Raw genomic sequence first — 15321 nt, 5'->3', positions numbered from 1 at the left:
TGAGCTCAAACAATCCACCCGCCTCAGCCTCCCAGAGAGCTAGGATTACAGGCGTGAACCACCGTGCCCAGCCTAAAGCCATTTTTAAAAGACACCACACCTAGATTCTCTCTAAACCCTGACATCATCCCTATCCAAAAAAGCTGTCACCAACATCACGTGCCCAGCAGCAAGTCTTCAGAGAAAGGGAAATCAGTTCCTCAGGAAAACACTGCGGACATTTGGGTCAGCTCCCAAGAAAGTCACCAAAAGCGGGAAAAGGAGTCTAAGAAAGCACCTAACACTGACATTGCTGGATCTCATTAATATTTTAATGAAGTTATTTGTTCGACAAGTACTTACTAAGCATCTGCTTTACTATGTGTTTAACAGGGTGTTGGGCCTTAAAACAGCAAGTCCATGGAGCTTACAAAATTACAGCTTGCAACCCACCTAGACAAGATGTAGGTATAAGTCCTAGTACCACCCAAGTCACAGCATCCAAGGCCACCAAGAACAGGAGCCTCTATACCATGAATTGCCCCCTGCTTCCCAGAAACTTCTGGGTTTTCTGTGCAGCTAATAACTTCACATACTGCAGCCCCTGATAACAGGGGCTTCCTAAGGACAACTGCTCTCTCAGCCTGGTGACACCAAGGACCGAGGCTCAACCTCTCCCATTTGGTTAAGTGCCTGACGACAAAGACAGGCTGGCCCCCTCTGCAGTACATTATCCTGCACCCGTCTCCCCAACCGTGGAACCAACTATACTTTCACAATATTCAGAGTAGCTGGAGAAATAAAAAGCAAACACAAAATCAATGACCAAAAAAAGACATAAAGCAGAAGCCAAGAAGGGCACAGATGTGGGGGTGGGAGGTGACAAAATCTCTCATGCTCAGGGACACAGAGGGGCAGACAGTGGAAGGGGTGAGTGGCAGGCAGGAGGAAGAGAGACGGGGCAGTGAGTAGGAGAGACGGGTGACCCATCACCCTCGCCCCCAAGCACCCCACGACCATACTGGCAGGCTCCTGGCACAAGGCCTTTTATTACAACAGCACTCAGTGGGCTCGGCCCACCTCCAGCCACAGTCCCCAGATGTGAGATTGGTCTTCCCTGGTAGGTAAAACACAGTTTTGTTGGGTGAGTGGCTCCTCCCTCAGTCCAGGGGAAGATCCCCCCTTCTGGTGATGCCTTTCAAAAGCCGGGTGACACATGGATGCCCTGCCTCTGACGCCCAGGCTCACACAGTCCACTTCAAACACCTGCAGACAGAGAGAAAGCCCAGGATGAGGAGAGAGGCCTGGGGACGCATGGGTGGAGCGGGTGAGGTCCCACACTCACCTGGTCTCCTGGTGGGTGCCCAGGCAGCGCACGGTGCAGTACCGGGCACCACAGCTGACGCAGGTATACGGGGAGGGGAAGCCGCAGACAGCACAGAAGGGGCGCTGGGGCCGTGACGGGGGGCCTGCACAGGCTGTCAGGTAGTTGGGGCCCTCAGCCACACTCAAGTTCTGCAGACAGGGGACAGGCTCTATGACTCCTCTGCACACCCACACTGCAAACACCCGCCAGGGACCAGGCTCTCCGCAGGCCAGTCCCTTCCCTGGGGGTCCTCCCAGGCTGGTGTCCATCTCACCTGCTCCTCCAGCAAAGCCTGAAAGTTTTTTCGGAAGCGAAGTTTAAAATGATCACCTCGAGTTTTCTTCTTTTTCTTTCCTAGGGGTCAAGGGCAATTAGTTGCTTGACACTTGCCAAGGAAGACTCCACCTTTCTGTGGCTGGTCACTCCCAGTACCCAAGTGCTCCCCTGGGTGCTCAGTCTGCCCCTCTCCTCCAGCCTCCGCCCCTCACCCCACTTCTCCAATCCCAGCCGACTGTCACCTCCATACCCCAAACCTCAGGCTTTATGCCAGAGCTCATCTACCCCATCTTCTCCAGCCTACGCACGAGAGGAACCTGAGGCACATAAACGCAACACACTGCTCACAGCCACAGGACCAGTCGCTGGCAGGGGCAGAAGGGGCTCCTGGGTCCTCCATAGCCCCGACCTGGGCAGACTCTTCTCCCTCCCTTCAGCCTTGTCCTACGGGGCCCGTCCCGCCCTCTGCCCTCCACCCGCCTCACCAGTGTCTGCATCGTCATCAAACTGAGGCAGCCTCTTGCCCAGCTGGGGCAGTCCTGCATGGGGGTCATCCTGGAAGTTGTCATTCTCCAAGGCCTCAAGCTGTCTGTTGATGCGACGCTGCCGGGCTGCCCGGTCCAGCACCCGCCGCTGCCCAGGGTCCTGGGAACGGACTAGATGGGGCAGGGCAAGCAGAATTATGGGGGACATGGAAAAAAGAGAAGCTGGTGGCCTCAGCATTAGGCGGTATATGAAAGATGCCCCCGGGGTGGGGAGCCACAGTTCTCTGATCTCATCCAGTCACCAAGCCCTCAGTCCCCCAGGTCTTCTCCCAGGAAGGCAGCTCTCTGCCTTCGCTTCCTTCCCAGCGGGCTGAGACAGTTTCAGTCTCTCATGCCTGCTGTCTAGCCCTTTGGCCAGCCCTTCATCCCAATCCCAGACCCAGTCGGTGAGAAGCCCCTAGAGACATCCCGCTGCTGGCAGGAGCAGGGATCACACGACCGTGCGGACTTTGGAGACCACTACGCACTCAGGGCTTCCAGGCTCTACCGGGACCTTAATGCATGTGGCCTTACTGCTCAGCAATCTCGTTTCCTACCCCAAAGCAGTCTGGGTCCATCCAGATGTAGACATGCCCATCCATCAGCCCACCAGCAAACAGGATTCCAAGTGGAAGCACCCCCTGCCCCAAGCCCCACCACAAAACCCAACCCTCCAGCTCGAGTTCCTCCCCTCCCTCCGGCATCATCAACCCTTTCGCCTCAGCTGGCACATTCCCTTCAACAGAAAAGCCTGCTGCACTCTCCGGGGTCTTCCCGCCCTCATGGCTACTCTCCTTTCAGAGTGGCCACATGATGTGTCCTTGCCTCCCATCTGCTCTCCAACCCCATCAATCTGATTCCCACCTGAAAGCCGGTGGGGACCACCCACACTCAGGGTGCTGGTGACCTCCTAGGGCCAACTCCAGTGTGCATTCCTAGACTCCTCCTGATTCCAGCTCCCCACCCCCTGTGACTGTGCTGACTACCTTCCCTGGGTAGAAAGAGCCCCTTTGTTTGCCTCCTTGACAGGACTCCAGTCCTCCTCCTCCTCCAGGTCTGGCAAAGTTTTCCAGTTGGCTGCTCTCCCTGTCTCTACAAAGGTGGCTGTCCCTCTTGTCTCCCTCAGTCCACACACTCTTCCTGGGATTTCTAATCCAAACACATGGCTCTATCACCTATGAGCAAATGACTCCAAAATGATTCTCTCAACCCAGAACCCTTCCTCAGCTCTAGAACTGGCCGTGCAGCTGCTGCAGGAAACCACCTGATGGTCCCACCAACGCTGCAACTCAATATTAAAAGTCTCCCCATCTGAAGTCTGCTTCTCCTCCTGCAGAGTCTAAGTGAACGGAAACATCTATGCAGATGTCCAGACTAGAAACCTAGGAATTATTTTAAACCTCTTTCCTCATTACCATATTAGCTGTTCACCAGGTTCTGACACTACTACACAAAATATCTCTTTACTCAATAAATATTCATTTCGGTGCCTGTGAACCATAATCCTAATAGCAGGAGCAGCACCAGTAGCAAAAACTTGCCGGGCACCTACTATGAGCCAGGTATTAACTAAGAGCTTTGCATAAACTGAACCACTTAACTCTCACAACAATCCTATGAAATAGCTATCATCATCCCCAGTTAAGAAATAGTCCAAAGTTCACACTGCTCATAAGTGGCATAGCTGAAACCCAGAACTGCCCAGCATCGAAACACATGATCTTGATCACCATACCATATATACACTGTCTTCTTTCCACGCGCCAGGTGGTGCCCTAGGTTCTGGGAATGCAAGAGCTTACTGTCTAGTGTGGAACACAAACGAGTCAACAAACAAGCACAGTACACACAGTATATGCTGGGAGAGGGAAATACAAAGTGCTACAGAACACAAGACAGAAACACCTAACTTAGCCTTAGGGCAGTCAGGGAAGACTTCCCAGAAGAAGGTAAGTCTAGGTTAAGCCCTAACATGAACAGCTTGGTTGGGGAAGAGAGCAGAGTGTTTCACGCCTCAGTGCCAAACATGAGAGAAGGCCTGGATGGGAGACTGTAGTGACTTTCAAAACACTGAACGAAGTTCAGTATGGCTGGTGTATAAAGTGGGGGAGGGGAGGAATATAAAAGAGGCAGATCCTTAGGAGTCTTAAGTGCCTAAAGGAATTTGAATTTGTGGATTATATGATGAGAGTGATAGAGATCCAGTGAGGGGTTTTAAGAAAAGAGTGAAATTATTGGATTTACTGAATGTCAATCTGGCACAGTCCCAACCCTCATCATCTCTTTTTATCTGGACTATTCAGTAACCCGAACTGGACTTCCAGCCTCTAGACTTGTGCTATACAATAAGGTAGCCACTAGTCACATGTGGTTATGTAAATTTAAATTTAGATGAATTAAGATCCAATAAGGGTGTGCTTGCTCACTCCTGTAATCCCAGAATTATGGGAGGCAGAGGTGGGAGGATTGCTTGAAGCCAGGAGTTCTAGACCAGCCTGGGCAACATAGTGAGACCCTGTCTCTAAAAAAAAAAAAAAAAAAATTTTGGAGACAGAGTCTTGCTCTGCTGCCCGGGCTCGAGTCCCGTGGTGTCAGCCTAGCTCACAGCAACTTCAAACTCCTGGGCTTAAGCAATCCTTCTGCCTCAGCCTCCCAAGTAGGGCATGTGCCACCATGCCTGGCTAATTTTTTCTATATATTTTTAGTTATCCAGATAATTTTTTTCTATTTTTAGTAGAGACGGGGGTCTCACTTTTGTTCAGGCTGGTCTTGAACTCCCAGAGTACTAGGATTACAGGCATGAGCCACCGCGCCCGGCCACAAATTTTTAAATAAATAAATGAAAAGCTCTCCAATCTCCAGGTGATTCTCATATACAACCAAGGCTGCAAACTTTAGTCCTAATTTATTTAAAGTCAGCCCAATTCCAATGTTAGTCTTCCTGCACAGGCTGCTCCTCTCCCCAAGAAATTACTGGAGTTGGAATATTCCCATCAGACAGGAAGGCTAAAATAAAAGTCTTGTCAGCCAAGCTTCTGAGATAGCAGATAATACTGTCATTTAAAAAAAAATTAAACTTAAAATTCCTCAGTTGGACTAGCCACATTTCAAGTGCTCAACAGCTAGCTACATGTGGCTAATACCCCATACTGAACAGCACAGATTAAGATCATTCCCATCATCCATAAAGTTCTACTGGCTAGTGTTGTTCTAATTCCTCCAATCCGTCCTCTGCACTGAAGCCAGAACTGCCGTTGTAAAAGATAAATTCGCTTTTGTCACTCCCTTGCCTTAAAAGCCATAGATGGCTCTCCGCTGCCTCTCCATAAAACTCCTCAGCAGTGTATATGCCTTTTAAAATATAACCTTTCCCCAGCCCTCCGGCCTTTCTTATTTCTCTGCAAGCTCCAAACTGTGAACCTGGCTTCCTAAGCGACTTGCTTTTTCCTTCTTGCCTTTGCACGTACGGTTTCCGCTGCTGGAGAGGAGTTCCCGTGCACGTACACCAAGTGGAATTTTAATTCGACTCAATTAAAGCGTTTTTGTTCTTTTTCCTTCTGCGCCTTCCCGGTCCCCGCCTTCCCAGAAGCTGGCTTGGGTGCCACTCCTCCCGCGACCACGTACTGTGCGGCCTCCCTTTGCCATAGCGCCTATCACTCTGAAATGCAGTGGTAGGTCTGCGCGTCTGTCCCCCATTCCACCCCGCCCCGGCTGCAGAAAGCCAGTTCTCGGAGAACTGGGATCTTTCTACTGTCCATCTCCTGCACCCAGCTTGGAGCAGGCGTCAATAAAACGTGGTTTGGGGGCTGCCCCAATGCCAGAACCCGAGGGTTGGGTAAGGGATTTGAGACGAATAACTGGGTGAGGAAATTCTAGGCCTGGTTTGGACTTAGGAGGACGGGGGCGAACCGCGGGGGGTTCACATACCCGAGGTTTTCTTCTCCACCATTTGCACAGCACAGCTGCCGGAAAAGCCTACTGCGCACGCCTACTAAAACCTACGGCTTAGGTGGGGCACCACCACTTCCGGCGGCTCGTATTTCTGCGCGTGCGCAGAACGATTCCCCACCGCCTAGACTCCTCGCGTAATGTTCCCTTGGAGACAAGAAAGCTTTCCGCCATGTTTTATAGGGGCAAAACTCCTTCCGGCGTCAGTGTGGTTGTGTAAATTTTGTGGGTCACTTTAAAGAGGTGGTGCCAGGGGTCTTTCGAAAAACATTATCTTCTTTTGGTCCTTCTGAAGATGCCATCATCACAGAGGCAGCCCCTGAAGCTTCTCCCGGGGCAGTAGAGGTGGTGGGCCGGACCGTTAAAGAAAGTGGCAGGCTTTAGTGGGCAATCCGAGAGGTCTCTGGTGGCCCTCTTCTGAAAGCTCAACGCCCTAGCTCCCGCGGGGCCCAGTCCCGCCGCAGACTCCGCAGCCTTCTGCCTCCCTACCGCCCCCGCTCCTCCACTGGTCACCGCTCCGCGCGCCCCCAGAGCCTCGCTCTCCCGGTCTTCCGCCCGGCTGTTCCGGGCTGGGCTGTGGCAAGGACCCGCCTCCGCGTCCCGCCAGACCCTCCGCGATGGGTCACTTCCCCTCTCTGGGTTTCAGTTTCCACATGTGTCAGGTGGGCAGAGAGCCCGGCTGCTTCGGACCTAAGTCCGGGTCTCCCGCTAGCCCGCCCGAGCTCCCGCCCTCCCCCGCCCCCGGCCGGGCGCCCGGGACAATCCTCGCCTTGTCTGCGCCGCCAGCATCTCGAGTTTTCTGTAGCCTCCGGATACGCCTTTTTTCCAGGGCGGAGCCCCAGCCCTGCTCCTCCTCGCTGCGGGCCGCACAGTAGTCCGGGGTTCCTCCTTCTCCAGAGTTGGGATCCAGGCGCACAGCCGATCCCGGTGCGGACCTGTGTGCGGTCCCGGCCCGCTCCCCGTCATGGCCCGGTCGGGCCCGGGATCCCGGCTCCTGCTGCCGTTGCTGCTGCTGCTGCGGCCGCCGCCTCCTGCTGCCTCAGCCTCCGACCGGCCACGGGGCAGCAGTCCCGTCAACCCAGGTGAGAATCCGGGAACGGCCGGCCCGACCAAGTGGGCGCCGGGCTGACGTGTCTGCCAACCTGGTACGAGAGGGGGTCGGGGGCTCCCGGGGATGTCCTGCCTCTGCCCTGCCTAGCGCGCTCCTTGGAACTGAATCTCGCGGCCCCTCGGCCACTCCCCACCCTGAACTGGGACTTCCAGCCTCCCCGGGCGAACTGACCCCGAATTCCTTGGTGTCACTCCCACCCCGCTCTCACTGGGGTCGAAGTGACCCGAGGTGGAAAGAGTTTAAGAGGGAATGGGAAAGGAGAGAAAAATGAGGGTAGTAGAGTCAGAGGGAAGTGGAGGGTGCCTGCGAAGAGCGAGACACGTGGGGCATGGGGCGGGGGTGGGTTCCAAGTGCCAATTCCCAACTGGTGACAGAGAAGCTGCTGGTGATCACCGTGGCCACGACTGAGACGGAGGGATACCGGCGTTTCCTGCAGTCTGCTGAGTTCTTCAACTACACTGTGCGGGTGAGGAGGGGGAAAGCCCTCAGGGCCCTGGGAAGGGGTCCCCGCAGGAGGGGTGGGCTGAGGGCTGGATGTCTGGGTCCCCACGGTGAGCCTGGTCAGGAGCTCCCCCAGTCTTGGCCGGCTGAGCCCCTCCCTGGCATGGCGGGTCTCCCCCACAGACCCTGGGCCTGGGAGAGGAGTGGCGAGGGGGTGATGTGGCCCGAACCGTTGGTGGAGGGCAGAAGGTCAGGTGGCTAAGGAAGGAAATGGAGAAACATGCAGACCGGGAGGATATGGTCATCATGTTTGTGGACAGGTAAAGGGGCTGGGGCTGGGGAGAAAGGAGGGGGAACATAAGGAAGACTAAGGATGCTGAGGTTCCTAGTGGCCTCCTGCTCATTCTCCCCTTCCATGCCTAGCTACGATGTGATTCTGGCTGGCAGCCCCTCGGAGCTGCTGAAGAAGTTTGTCCAGAGTGGCAGCCGCCTACTGTTCTCTGCAGAGGGCTTCTGCTGGCCCGAGTGGGGGCTGGCAGAGCAGTACCCTGAGGTGGGCACGGGGAAGCGCTTCCTCAACTCAGGTGGTGAGTGGCAGAGTGCCCGAGGCAGAGGGGCCAAGAGCAGTGGGGCATGGCCATGTTCCACGTGCCTGAGGGCTGGAGAGGGTGTGGGGACAGGCCCTGGGGGTCCTGGGGTCAACACCTTCCCTCCCTTCCAGGATTCATCGGCTTCGCCCCCACCATCCACCAGATCGTCCGCCAGTGGAAGTACAAGGACGATGATGACGATCAATTGTTCTACACGCGACTCTACCTGGACCCAGGACTGAGGGTGGGGAGGGACAGAGAAGTGGAGGCGCCCTGCAGCCATGTGGGAGTGGGGGCTGGATGGGAGAGGAGGGCTGAAGGAGGGTGGGGAAAAATGTAAAGAGAAAAGAGAGAGATGATGTCCTCCCGCCCTTCTTCCATTCACTGTCCCGTCTCATCCCATCCCATGCAGGAGAAACTTGGCCTTAATCTGGACCATAAATCCCGGATCTTTCAGAACCTCAATGGGGCTTTAGGTGAGGAGGAAGGCCATGGGAGGTGGGCGATGAGAGGGTCCTGAACCAGGAGGGGCCCCTGGTGGGACTGGGCTGGGTGAGTACAGCTCACCTTTTACATTAATGTCACGGAACACCTGGGTGGCTGAGCGTGTGCGGTGCACCGTGCTCATAGTACGAAGTCGCAGCAGTAGCAGCAGAGGCTTGCCCCGCCGAGGCACCAGGCTGGGGCTGTACTTGTGTGATTTCGTTTAACACAGGGAAGGTCCCTGGTTATCTACCTTGTACAGAAGAAGAAACTGACTCCCTGAGGAGCTGTGACTCACCCAGGTCACACAGGAAGTAGGTGGTGGAGCTCTCCAGGGTAGCAGCCTGGTCAGAAGCCGAGGGCTCCTGCCACGACAGAGCCACAGTCCAGGATGACACAGGCATCCCTTTATCCCTGAGAGAAATTGAGACACCCCCCCCCCATATTTAGAAGAAGCTGTTGCTTGACAGCTTCCAGAGAAAGGGAGTCTAAAGCCTGGCCTTTCTTCCCCAGATGAAGTAGTTTTAAAGTTTGATCGGAATCGTGTGCGAATCCGGAACGTGGCCTATGACACCCTCCCTGTTGTGGTCCATGGAAACGGTCCCACTAAGGTGCTCCCAGTGACCCCTTCCCCTACCCTTCCCCAGCCACTAGACACCTGTAACCCTTCTAAGAAGTCGGCCCTCCCCAGCCCCCGCAGCAGAGGAACTGGGAGAGGCTCCCCCTCCCCCTGCTGCTCTTTCCCCACCTGTCCCCTGACCCCTCACCGCTGCCCCTAGACTCCTCTACCTCAGCCATGCATGTCTCTCCCCAACAGCTCCAGCTGAACTACCTGGGAAACTACGTCCCCAATGGCTGGACTCCTCAGGGAGGCTGTGGGTTCTGCAGTCGGGACCGGAGGACACTCCCGGGGGGGCAGGTGAGGGGCTGCCAGGGTGGGGCATGAGGGCACTGGAGTTGGGGTACAGGCAGAGCACACTGGGCAGGGGTGGGGGCAGAGCTCATCGGTCCCTCACACCTGGTTGGGGTTTGGGGGCAGAGGGCAGGCTCAGGCTCTCCTCTGAGCCCCATCGTGTTATATCTTCCAGCCTCCCCCCCGGGTGCTTCTGGCCGTGTTTGTGGAACAGCCTACCCCGTTTCTGCCCCGCTTCCTGCAGCGGCTGCTGCTCCTGGACTATCCCCCTGACCGGGTCACCCTTTTCCTACACAACAATGTGAGACACCCTGGCAGCCCCTCCCTTGTGGACCTTCCCTGGGGACAGGGAGGGGACAGTCATGTGGGTCCTCCCTGGGGACCCTTCCCCTGCCCTGATCAGAACTCCTGCCCCCAATCCCAAACTCCTTCCCTCTCGCCTCCCTGCCAGCATCCCTGCGGCACCATCTTTCTGCCATCTCCCCTGTCCCCAGGAAGTGTTCCATGAGCCCCACATCGCAGACTCCTGGCCACAACTCCAGGACCACTTCTCAGCTGTGAAGCTGGTGGGGCCAGAGGAGGCCCTGAGCCCGGGCGAGGCCAGGGACATGGCCATGTGAGTGGGTGCTGGGCGGGGAGGGCGGCAGGGAGGAAGGTGGGCTGGGGGTGCTGCCACCTGCTGCATGGCCCTTGCCTCACCTGCCACCCAGCCAGCCCCTCCTGGGCCTCTGCACTTTCGCTCTCGCAGCCCCACGTGACTGTCCCCTCCCTTGTGACTAGCAGAGGACCTGGGGGTGGGAGCTTTCCCCTCATCCTACAGCCCCTCCCCCCACCTGCCTGTGTCAACTTCTCTCTGTCACCTCCAGGGACAGTTGTCGGCAGGACCCCGAGTGTGAGTTCTACTTCAGCCTGGATGCCGACGCAGTCCTCACCAACCCACAGACCCTGCGCATCCTCATTGAGGAGAATAGGTCACTTGTCCCCCTCAGTCAGGGCACCCCTGTAGTTCCTGGGACCCCACTCCTTCCTGGGGACGGGCCTCCCTGAGGCCTGCTCCCCTCTGCCCAGCCATCACGCCCACCTGTCCGCAGGAAGGTGATAGCGCCCATGCTGTCGCGCCATGGCAAGCTCTGGTCCAACTTCTGGGGAGCGCTGAGCCCGGATGAGTACTACGCACGCTCCGAGGACTATGTGGAGCTGGTGCAGCGGAAGCGAGTGTGAGTCCTGCCGGGCCACCAGCCAACCCCCCTCACCCACCCCGTCTGACCTGGGGCCCGTGCAGCCCCCAGCCCCTTGCCGTTAAGGGTCCAGGCTACTCACCGGTCGGATGTGCCATGGCTTGGGGTGGTCATGACCAGTCATGCCTAATGGGACATGGGCAGGCCTTGAGGATCAGGGACTGCAATGTCTTGAGAGAAGGATTTCCTGGAATGAACTGGGAAGAATTTGGGGGCCTCCAACCTCATTGACCCTGGCATTGGTGCCTCCAGGAGCGTGTGGAATGTGCCCTACATATCCCAGGCGTACGTGATACGCGGGGAGACCCTGCGGAAGGAGCTGCCCCAGAGGGAGGTGTTCTCAGGCAGTGACACTGACCCGGACATGGCCTTCTGTAAGAGCCTGCGGGACAAGGTGAGCGGCTGTCAGGCCTGGGGTGCAGTGCTTGGGGGCCGGGTGCTGGGAGGCAGGGAGCAGCCCTCTGGCATCTGCCGCATGACCCCCACCCTCCCACCCCAGGGCATCTTCCTCCACCTCAGCAATCAGCAGGAATTCGGCCGGCTCCTGGCCACCTCCCGGTACGACACAGACCACCTGCACCCTGACCTCTGGCAGATCTTCGACAACCCCCTCGTGAGTGGGGCCTCACTCAGAGCGTGCACGTTCCCCACCCTCAACCCAACACTGCCTGGGCTGGGAGTGAAGGGGACACATGTCTGACATGCTCCACCCCCCACAGGACTGGAAGGAACAGTACATCCACGAGAACTACAGCCGGGCCCTGGAAGGGCAGGAGATGGTGGAGCAGGTGAGCCAGCTCAGGCCCCCGCCTGCCCCATGGCCAGGGCATCTGCCCTTGCTCCCCGCCATCGCCTGGATTAACCATTTTCACCCTGAGCTCCCTGCTCAGGCAAGATGGAGGCAGGTAGGGCTCCAGCCCCACCCCCGGCATTCATCAGAGGGACTCCTCTTGCCATTGTGGGTGCAATCACATCTTTAACGAGGGATGCATTGATGTAAAGAAGTTCGGAAACCACGGTCCCAGCACCCAGGCTTCTGGGACCCTCCTGCCACCTGTGCTGTGCCACCCTCAGCCTGGCCTGTCCCCAACTGCTCTCATCCCACCTTCCGTCCTCCTCCTTGCTCTGTCCCGCCTGCATGTGCCGCCTGTCCCCTTCCCATGTTCAGCAGCATCATTCTAGCCCTGTTCTTCCCCTGCCCCTGTCCTCAGCCATGCCCAGATGTGTACTGGTTCCCGCTGCTGTCAGACCAGATGTGCGACGAGCTGGTGGAGGAAATGGAGCACTACGGCCAGTGGTCAGGAGGCCGGCATGAGGTGGGGGCTGGGCAGAGAGGGATGCGTGGTCTGGTCCAGGGGCAACGGAGTCAGGAGAGTGGGAGCAGTGAGGGGTACCCAGAGTGGGAGCAGCCCCTGGTGGTACAACTGCTGTCATTCATTCAAGAAATATTTACTGGGGCACTGCCCTAGACAGAGCCGTGCAGTGATGACTTGTGCCAGCCGGGCTCTGCCCTCCCGTAGGCAGCAGTGGTCACCCGGCTTCTAAGGCTGTAATGGGCAGCCCAGGTGCTGTGGGAGCCGCAGGGCGGCCTTGGCCCAGACTTGGGAGGACCAGGGGTCTTCACAGGCAAGGTGACATCTTAGCCAAGACTTGAAGGGCCAGTAGCAGTTAGTCAAGCTGAGAAGTAGCAGAGAAGACTTTTCCAGATGGAGGGAGCACAGGTTTTAAGGCCTGGGGGGCAGAAGGGGGAAGAGTCTGGCACTGCTACGAGGGAGGCCACACCCAGAGGGCATGGGGGGTGGCTCAGTGCCCACTGGCCACAGGATTCCAGGCTGGCTGGAGGCTACGAGAACGTGCCCACCGTGGACATCCACATGAAGCAAGTGGGCTATGAGGACCAGTGGCTGCAGCTACTGCGGACTTACGTGGGGCCCATGACTGAGAGCCTGTTCCCGGGCTACCACACCAAGGTGGGCCGCCAACCTGCCGCTGCCTCCTCCACCCGCCCTACCCAGTCTCAGGCTGGACTCTCCCCACAGAGCTCTTTCAGCCCCCATAGTGTCTGGGGCTCCATGGGATCTCCATGGCATCCAGTCCCCAGGCATGACACTGTAGAGGGTGGCCTGGGGAGGGGAGCAGCCAGGCTGAGACCACTCAGGGGCCTCTTCCCCAGACAGGGCTGTCATCTCCCCAGAAGACCCCCTGGACCTCACGGCCATCCCTGCCACCTCTTCTCTTGTGTCCCCCAGACTCGGGCAGTGATGAACTTTGTGGTCCGCTATCGGCCGGACGAGCAGCCCGCTCTGCGGCCACACCACGACTCATCCACCTTCACCCTCAACGTTGCCCTCAACCACAAGGGCCTGGACTACGAGGTGCGCCTGCCCCTCCACACATGCGCTTGTCCTCGAGCCCCAACATCCCCCCAGAGCCCCTGCACGCTCCCCTCAGCTGCCTCCCTGCCTGTGGCCTGGCCTTTTCCCATTTCCTAGTTATTTAGTGAGTGTCACCTCCCGAATCCCTTCCTCTGGGTTTCCCTTGTCTGGGGGACCCATACCCGCCCTCCCCACTTACCTGGCTGCCCCACCCCCTCCTACCTGCCCGCTCCCCAGGCCCCACATTTGCCTACTCCATTTGTTCCCTTCTCCTCTTCCCAGGGAGGTGGCTGCCGCTTCCTGCGCTATGACTGCGTGGTCTCATCCCCAAGGAAGGGCTGGGGGCTCCTGCACCCTGGCCGCCTCACCCACTACCACGAGGGGCTGCCCACAACCTGGGGCACTCGCTATATCATGGTGTCCTTTGTTGACCCCTGACACTCAACCACTGCCAAACCTTCCCTGCCATTGTGCCTTCGTGGGGGGGACCTCACCCCATCCTTGGAGAGGGGGTCTGTCCATCTCCTCACTTCCTGAGTGTACGTTCTCTGTGCCTGGGACTGAATGTGTCACCTTAGCCCCCAGCACACAGCCCTCTCAGGAAACTCCTGGAGCCCCCATCCCTCCCCTCAGCCCCAAAGAGTTCAGGGGGACAGGGCTTCTGGGGGTCTCCATGTGATAAATTATTAAGGTTCCTCAGTCTCCCTCCCAATAAAGGAGGATTTTTAAATCTCGAGTCCGTTTGTCATCTTTCACCTCCTACCGACTCATCTCCCCTCCTGCCACCCAGAGTAGGGGACCCTGAAAAGGGGAGAGAAGAGGAAAAGGGAGGAGCAGGATGTTCCCCGTGAGGGAACCTAGAAGCTTCCCTCCCCTTCCTTGCCCGAGCTGGGGAAACAGTCAGGAGAAGGCCCAGACCTTCCCAGTCCAGGCTCAGATGAAACACCACCCCCTGCCCAGCCTGAAGGCTTCTCACTGGTCCTCTTATCCCTTGATAGCATGATCTTCCCTGGGTGAAGGGTGAGGTGGCACATCCCTGGGCTGGGGGCCAGGGACAGGCTAGGGGAAAGAAGTCCCCCTGGAAGCATGTTTTCTAATGATGGAGGCCTGTCTTCGACCTAAGCTGCTAGTGGGGTGGGCTCAGGAAGGGGGTCCCCAGATGACCGTCATCCCCAGGAAGCTTCCTAGATGGTAGGAGTGATGAGTGACCTGGAAGAGGAAGGGACAGACCTCCTGAGAGCAGGTCTTGCTTCCAGCCTCTGGGGAACCAGCAAGCCCTCACCCAAGGCCCTTGAGGTGCCCTGGAGGCAGCAAGTCTTGCTGCTCTGGCTTGGTCTCTCCCAGCCTGGCACTGAACTCTGAATTTATCTCTCAGCTGTTCCCCCCAGGCGTCTTGCCACCCACTGCTAGAGTCCCCTTCTCCCTCCCTGCTGCCCAGCCTCCAGGGCAAGCCTCCTTTGGGAAGCCTGCCTTGTGGCCTGGCTGGGCTGCCTTTCAGTGTGGATGGAGCATCTTTCTGGCCAGACTTAAATACATACCCTCATCCCCTTTGTCACATGCCCTGTGGATGGCAGTTGCTGAGCAGGGACAGGAGAAAACTCCTCTTGGCAAGGTGCCCTCCCACAGAGGCCTGAGCTGCTCCCACAGGCTTGGGCCTCGGAGGCCAGGCGCCGGTGACTGTGGGGAGCCCTGCCCTTCCTGGTGCACCCACTTGCTTGGGCCACCTCCCACTGTCCCACACCTCCATTTGCCTGGCCCCTCAGGAGGCCCAGGGCCCTGAACTCCACAAAGTTCAAACACCTCCCTGTAGGCTCCTGGCCACACCCCTGGTTTGGGCCCTTTGGTCATAGCCCTGTGTACTCGGGTTGGGATGAACCCATCCTTCCCCAGCTCCCATGGCTCCAGTGTGCAGGGCAACAAAGGAGGTGGGAATGGGGGTGGCACCAGGGCCAAGGGTCAGGGCCAGTGGGGTGGGCCAAAGGGGGGGTACTTAAAAGCTGGAGGTGGCCCCTGTGTGACTGCCACACACAGTATCATGGCCTCCACCAACCTCCTCCACCGGGGTCTGCAAGTGTTC

General features: G+C 57.6%; 2 protein-coding genes across 2 annotated transcripts; one reads left to right on the top strand and one right to left on the bottom strand.

The window, feature by feature from the left end:
- Window positions 1-265: 265 nt before the first annotated feature.
- Window positions 266-6173, bottom strand: ZNHIT1 (zinc finger, HIT-type containing 1). The gene is made up of 5 exons (XM_012663950.1): window positions 6073-6173; window positions 2107-2277; window positions 1620-1699; window positions 1325-1494; window positions 266-1245 (listed from the first exon to the last, which is right to left on the bottom strand). The coding sequence occupies exons 1-5, from the start codon at window positions 6092-6094 to the stop codon at window positions 1224-1226; spliced, it is 465 nt and encodes a 154-aa protein (XP_012519404.1). The 5' UTR covers window positions 6095-6173; the 3' UTR covers window positions 266-1223.
- A 442-nt stretch (window positions 6174-6615) lies between these two features.
- PLOD3 (procollagen-lysine, 2-oxoglutarate 5-dioxygenase 3) lies at window positions 6616-13977 on the top strand. The gene is made up of 19 exons (XM_012663949.1): window positions 6616-7175; window positions 7579-7670; window positions 7829-7965; window positions 8069-8232; window positions 8367-8479; window positions 8648-8711; window positions 9232-9329; window positions 9536-9637; window positions 9807-9932; window positions 10126-10247; window positions 10498-10602; window positions 10723-10848; window positions 11122-11263; window positions 11369-11482; window positions 11589-11657; window positions 12081-12185; window positions 12693-12839; window positions 13119-13244; window positions 13527-13977. The coding sequence occupies exons 1-19, from the start codon at window positions 7058-7060 to the stop codon at window positions 13680-13682; spliced, it is 2226 nt and encodes a 741-aa protein (XP_012519403.1). The 5' UTR covers window positions 6616-7057; the 3' UTR covers window positions 13683-13977.
- The last annotated feature ends 1344 nt before the right edge of the window (window positions 13978-15321 follow it).

The sequence above is a fragment of the Propithecus coquereli genome, unplaced genomic scaffold (genome assembly GCF_000956105.1).
Source record: "Propithecus coquereli isolate 6110/MARCELLA unplaced genomic scaffold, Pcoq_1.0 Scaffold840, whole genome shotgun sequence".
In the NCBI taxonomy this organism is placed as follows: Eukaryota; Metazoa; Chordata; class Mammalia; order Primates; family Indriidae; genus Propithecus; species Propithecus coquereli.
This window is presented reverse-complemented; position numbering and strand designations above follow the sequence as displayed.

Excerpts from the sequence above, each read along its gene's own strand:
- PLOD3 (XM_012663949.1), top strand. The coding sequence starts at position 7,058 with ATGGCCCGGTCGGGCCCGGGATCCCGGCTCCTGCTGCCGTTGCTGCTG. Across the intron at positions 7,671-7,828 it reads TCTTCAACTACACTGTGCGG|ACCCTGGGCCTGGGAGAGGA; the intron begins GTGAGGAGGGGG and ends TCTCCCCCACAG. Across the intron at positions 13,245-13,526 it reads ACAAGGGCCTGGACTACGAG|GGAGGTGGCTGCCGCTTCCT; the intron begins GTGCGCCTGCCC and ends TCCTCTTCCCAG.
- ZNHIT1 (XM_012663950.1), bottom strand. The coding sequence starts at position 6,094 with ATGGTGGAGAAGAAAACCTCGG. Across the intron at positions 2,278-6,072 it reads GGTGGAGAAGAAAACCTCGG|TCCGTTCCCAGGACCCTGGG; the intron begins GTATGTGAACCC and ends TGCCCCATCTAG. Across the intron at positions 1,246-1,324 it reads GGCACCCACCAGGAGACCAG|GTGTTTGAAGTGGACTGTGT; the intron begins GTGAGTGTGGGA and ends CTCTGTCTGCAG.